The following is a 6,000-nucleotide window of genomic DNA, read 5'->3' as shown; positions in this document are numbered from 1 at the left end:
TTAAAAAGCCAAACAAACAGGAAAGAACTAAATGGACTAGTGTGGGCTCAGTTCCCCGCTTCCCCGCTGCCAGCCTGAAGCATCACTCCAGCATCTGTGTCTCTCTCCCGTATGCTGATGATCTTGTTGTTCGAGCCTGCTACCAAACTTTTTCAAAGCCAGATGGGTTTTGATATATCCTTGGTTATATTTATTATTTCCCTCTTGAGGATAGCTTATCTTTTGAGGGCAGGTGGAGTAAAAGTGGGTTCTCTTATATAAAATGAAACATAGGGAAGTTCTCTGGGCTGCAGGCATGAAAAGATCACTTAGACTTCATTGTCAGAGGAACTCGTGGTATGTTGGGTTAACTGTTTGTGCCCATGTGAACCAGGACTGGTAGCAGATTCAAATGGACACTGGTGGCTACGGTCATGTGCAGGTGTGGGTGTTAGGAGAGAAGCCTTTCAGCAATCAGGGTTGCTCACTCCATCAATACACAATAAAGGAGCCTTTACTACAGGAGCTACAGGGTCAGCTCTAAGGTATCCCCTGAAACTGTATCCCTAGCAGGCACTCAGAGGACGTGTTGGATTACCTTTGCCTCTGAGGAACTAGGGACCGGGTTACTTCAAAAACTTTGGAGCCATCAGGTCAAGCTTCAAGGGCAGAAGAGGCCATGAAACTTTATCTCATTCACCGTTTTTTCTTTTTAAGCAAGAACAGCATGGTAAGCCTCCCAGTCACATTAGAGTGTAATGTACAGTCATGAGCCTCTCAGGATAGGAGAGTGACACAAGTCCACAACCTCTTCTCTACGAACAACTTTAATTGTGTGTTCATCACATACTTTAGAGTCTTGGAAAACCTTGATGCCTTCCTGATTCTCACCAGGCTTTCTCCATGACCCCCATCCATGTTGATTCCGTAGTTCAGTGTAGCAAGGCTAGAGTGACACAGACATACTGAGCTGAGGGTTGGCTATGGTCTCCCATGGGTACCCTGGGGGATGTCAGCTATTCATGTGCATTCACTAGGCAGCAGCTCTTCCCTGGTGACTTTCCCTCCAACTCCCTTTTCCTCTAACAGTTGCTCTCAGTTGCTCCATCTTTCCAGGCTGTTTTGCTTTCATTGCTGGGCTCCTAAGGACTAATTCAACCTTTAAGGAACAGAAAGTAAAATCCGTATCCTACAAGTTTGCTATATTATTCTTGCCAGAATCTTGTGGAGGGATCCCCACTTATTCCCTGACTTCTATTCTTTGTACACCCTCAGCTGTGGAACAAGTACTTTCCCTTCTCTTTGGAAATACTGAGGCCAAATATGTAACTTGCCATGCAATTCTGTTGATAGAAGGAAAGTTACAAATCCAAAATGCATTTGACATGGGTAGGGGCTGGGAGGAAAGTTAAGAAAGTCTGCTGTGTAATCCTTCGCAGGAAAGGGTGTGAAGGGTGGAGTGGATTTCCCAGCAGTTTGCCAGTGTGCTTTGAAGCCTTCTGGACAGGAAAAGTATAGCCACCCAAGGAAGCAGAGTTCCTGACATCCTTCACAAGTCCACTGTGTCAGAACACAGCCAAAGAGCAAGTCCCTGGAGACACACTTTCCTTCCCTCCTTTTCTGGAATTGTTGGGAAACTAGGCAGGGTGAGGGAGTGATCCTGAATGAATGTTTAGTTTCCAGGTAGGAAAAGAGAGCTCAGGAGACTGTTTCTCCTCCCAGGAAATCTGGCTATAGTTTTTCTCCTGTATTACCTACCACTAGTACATTTGTGGATTAGGTGCACACATGTACAGGGCCATGCTGTTGGCAAACCATGATGATGAGAAGAAGGCAAAGGAATAGCCTCTGCTTCAAGCTTCTGTTCCCAAGGAAATGAGACCTCCTCCCCGCAGCAATCCTCATGCCAAAGACTATGGAAACAGGACACATGCAAATAGGCTATGTAGCTCTGTCATGTGTTACTAAGGGAGACCTGGTAGGGACCTGAGCCTGAGAGGGAGGCCAGCTCAGCTAGCCTAGCTCCAGAGGGCACAGGCATCTTAGCTGTCTCTGGAAGTTGAAAAAATCTCCTTTTCAAGCCTTTGGAGACAGTGTCCTAGCTAAGTGGAGACAGCCATCTTCTTGAGGCTGCCTGGGGAATCTGAGGTGGAATCTGAGGTGGATGGGGCACACTCTTCAACAGAGGCACTAAGGTCCAGGAACTCCAGGATAATGTCTCCAAGGCAGTAAATCAAGTGCCTGAAACAAATGCATAGAACAACCAATTGAGAAGAGGGCCTACTTTATAGCAATGTCTTACAGCCTCCCATCTTACAGAGAACTCTAAGAGGCCCCAACGATAGCAGAAGCTGCAGAGTCTGTGAGACAGCTGCCATGAATCAGTGTTTATGGCACTACCGAAAGCTCGACACTTCAAGGACAGTACTTGAGAGCAGGTGGTATGAAATGACATTCTCTATAGTTACATCAGCATACTAGCACTACTCTGCAGAATCTAAGAAGAACTGTTGTGATGCCAGGTTACAGTTGACTCCTACATGTGATGATGCATCCCTATGGATTTCCTCTCCATGAACTGAACCCTTGTGGTCCGAGAACTGAGAGATTATAGCGTAGGCTTGGGAGGGCAGATGTAAGGGCACTTGACACTTCCCCAAAGCCTTCCAGCCTTAGAGATGGAAGCTATCAATTCTGAAAATTTCGAAGTCCTAGTCCCTTTATATGATTATGTTCTTACAGTCCTATTTATGGCTCATTAAACAATGACAATTTCTGATCTCAATACTAAGCACAGCTTTGCTGTGTAGCTGGGAACCTGTGCTGAAAGTCATCTCGTAACCTGAACTGCAAAGGCCAGGGTGGGTTCCTGCCATAGGGACTTGAAGAAGTTGGGAAAATCCATTGATCACACTTCTTCAGCATAGTGCTTAAGTGCTAATATAACTGTATAAAAAGTATGGCATTTTATAATATTTAGATACAAGGAATATTCTTGCCTGGAGGTTAACAGGGCATTTTTAGTAGCTCGTGCTAAGACTGCACCAAGTTTTTCCAAACACAGCCAGTGGCTGGTCCTACAGCTGCTGACTACCACCAACCCACTCCAAAGCTGGTAGCATGGCTTTCACTGAGGGTGTGCAGAATCAGGATAGTGGACCCTTTGCATGTCAGGTGCAGTCCTGTTCTGATATTGGGCTCTGTCCTTAACCAACCTTGCCACCCACGACAGCACACAGCATTACCTATGCTTGTTAGGCATGCATATTCCAGCCTACCTGTTGATGAGGGGCTGCTGGAATGATTCCAAGACTAGACTCCAGCTCAGCCGACACTTGTTCACCCCCAGGATTTCTACTAAAAAATCTGAAGGAAACAAACAAACAAACAAATAAGATAGTTGTGTTACCACTTCAGCCTTAGAATCAAAGAGCATCATCCAGAGCTTTTACCATCTCACAGGTTGGCTACTCTGGCATAGCCAGAAGCTATACAGACAAATGAAACCCCACAGAACAGAGGAAAGTCATGAAAGTCTTGAGTGTGTAACTAAGAATGAGCCTCAAAAGGACTTTAGCATCTGCCACAAAGGTGCAGGGGAGTTTTCAGTGTCACTGTTTAGGTTGGAAATAGTTAACTCAAGCTGATTATCCAGGGCAGAGTTCATTACAACAGCCACAGGGAATAAACTGCTTTCCCTGCCCTTGAAACCCCCTCCCCCCCAAAAAAAATGACACAAGAAAAACACCCTCCTCACGCTGTGTTTAACTGTTACTAAAGACACAGTTCATCAAGTGTGAGCTCTGCAGGACACATCATGTTCTTTTCTGGTCCCCAAACACCATGTTAGCAGGGAACTCAACATCTTCATGTGGTAGCAATGGTGCTGATATCCGCCGCTGCAGTAACAGCTTTTTTGGAACTGCCCAAAAGTTTTAAACCCACATGTCTGCAGGACTGTCCCTTAGTATCTGTGGTCAAAGTGACCCTTCCACTCCTTGCTATCACTTGCGTGAGGGATAGAAGAATCACAGCCAAGAACACCTTTCCATCAGTTGGAGAAGTGGCTCAGTTGGACTTTGAGTGTCCTTCCAGAGATGGGGAAGGATGCCGGGCAGTAGTGGCAGAGCAGGCTGGGAGGACAACTATACATTCCCATGATCACCATCTCACTGGTCCCATTACCTGGAAGGAGACCCATCAAGCTCTGCAAAGCCTGTTCCTCAGTAGCTTCTTTCTGTGCCTGAGTCCTTCCGGGTCGTGGAATCTTGGGCAGGACTCCACCAGGCCAGATAGATTCCCGAAGGAGACGGAGGTACTGTGCCCAGCGCTGGGGACATGTCAGATTAGCCACCTGTACTTCTAGCCACCTGTGGTAGAAGAGAGAAGAAAGCTCAGGAAACCCAGCATTTTCAAGGCAATGGGCTGCATATTTTTTGCATCTTTTTTTTTTCTCAGACTCCTATTTTCAAATCTCAACAGTGAGTTCTGACAGTATTCGTGAGCATGGGCTTGAGGTAATTAGGGCATGGGCCACAGCCCTTGATATGGTGCCCTTTCTAAAAAGACACAAACCTCTAGCCACTTCACCTTTTACCATGTAAGGACATAGGCAGGAGATAGAGTCTGTAATTCAAAATATGACTGAGTCTGTCAGTGCCTGGACCCTCACAGCCTCAAGCAGGGTGAGCAGTGGATTTCCACTGTTAACAAGCTTTAGCGTTCTTACTGTATTTGCTTACAGTCATCCTGATAAACTGACAGCACCAGCACGATCTTTCATAATGGAAACCAAGCCAGCTCATCATCAAGATAAGCAACTGTGATAATACTATGCTAGGCACTTCAGAGAAGATGCTAAGGTGTCCTCAAGTTGGAGCAGGGCTGCACCCAACTTGATCTCTGCTCTAGTGAAAACCACTGTGGCCTCAGTGACCTGTAAACACTGCCCAGGAGTTAAGGCTTTGGGAATTTTCATACACTCTCTTACTGTTTCTTCTTGCCATTCTGGTATGCAAGGGGACCTGCAAGGCCTCTGTCATGTCTTCAGGATGGTCTACACCCACACATTGCTTCTAGCCTCTCTTCTGCACATCTGAACCCTGGTACATGAAGTCCCCCTTGAAAGGCCCAGGCAAAAGAGCCCTCCTCCTGATGCCTCCATTGGCACTTGATGATGTGGCAAATGTGTGTAGCTAATATTTCACTCTGGAATATGAATTCCTTTACTATGTGTTTATAGCTTTCTTTTTAACTAGACTACTAGTACTACCAGAGTCTTATGTCTTAAACTGCCTGAAAAATCCCCAAAGTACCTTGTGGTTCAAAGTATCTGTTAATTGACATCTATTTTCATGTTATGAAGATTTCCCCTTTGTTTTGATTTCAAACACAAATCAGTAACTCTAAGGAGCAGATAAGCCAATTGTGGAACTCAGCTAAAAATTCTGAAGGTGTGTCAACATTATTCTTTTTGTTTCTGTATCTTTTTGTAGTGACACATAGTCACTGTTGAGGCTTCTTTAGGGGACTGGCATGGCTATGCTGGTCATGGACAGACCACTAACAGCTTCTACTTATTTCCAGAGGGTTGTTTGGGACCATACTCCGTGGCAGTTCATGCCATTGCTCTTATATCCAAATTACTTGTCATCCATCCAAAAGAAGAGGGGCTGACAGGGCAAACTTTATTTAACCTCCATTCTGTCAGACTGTCTGCATTCCACTCAAGCTGGGCATTCCAGTCCTGGGGGCTGCAATCCCCCAAGCCCAGGGCTCACAACCCATTCTAAGAATAGGAAGTCCAAAGGTAACAGCAGGGCAAGAATGGCAAGCCTCGATAGAGATCAAGAGCGGTACAAAGCCGCTCCTGCCCAGAATAGCCACCAGGACCTCGTCTGTTATTATTAGGGCCACAGCTCCTTTCCACAGGGCTTTTCATTCAGCGCTCCTAAGCTGCCTGACAAGAGGGATCTAGTGGCAAGAAGAATTCCTGTTCCTGTTTATAGAAGAGCAGCAGCC

The 6,000-nt window shown here is 45.9% G+C and overlaps 1 protein-coding gene across 2 annotated transcripts in view; it reads right to left on the bottom strand.

Annotated features, from left to right (window-relative positions):
• The window catches only part of Snx19 (sorting nexin 19), a 44,371-nt gene that overhangs the window by 4,783 nt on the left and 33,588 nt on the right, over positions 1–6,000 (bottom strand). The window contains exons 9-11 of one of the 2 annotated variants that reach the window (XM_031343586.1): positions 4,165–4,349; positions 3,258–3,345; positions 789–2,220 (exon numbers count right to left, since the gene is read on the bottom strand). In XM_031343586.1, coding sequence (XP_031199446.1) covers positions 2,082–2,220; positions 3,258–3,345; positions 4,165–4,349 — 412 coding nt within the window. In that variant the 3' untranslated portion in view covers positions 789–2,081. Of the gene's footprint in view, positions 1–788; positions 2,221–3,257; positions 3,346–4,164; positions 4,350–6,000 lie in introns of those variants that run through there. The other variant, XM_031343587.1, reaches the window with a different exon arrangement.

The sequence above is a fragment of the Mastomys coucha genome, unplaced genomic scaffold (assembly GCF_008632895.1).
Source record: "Mastomys coucha isolate ucsf_1 unplaced genomic scaffold, UCSF_Mcou_1 pScaffold23, whole genome shotgun sequence".
NCBI classification, from domain to species: Eukaryota; Metazoa; Chordata; class Mammalia; order Rodentia; family Muridae; genus Mastomys; species Mastomys coucha.
The sequence above is the reverse complement of the archived record's forward strand: the minus strand, read 5'-3'. Positions and strand labels throughout refer to the sequence as shown.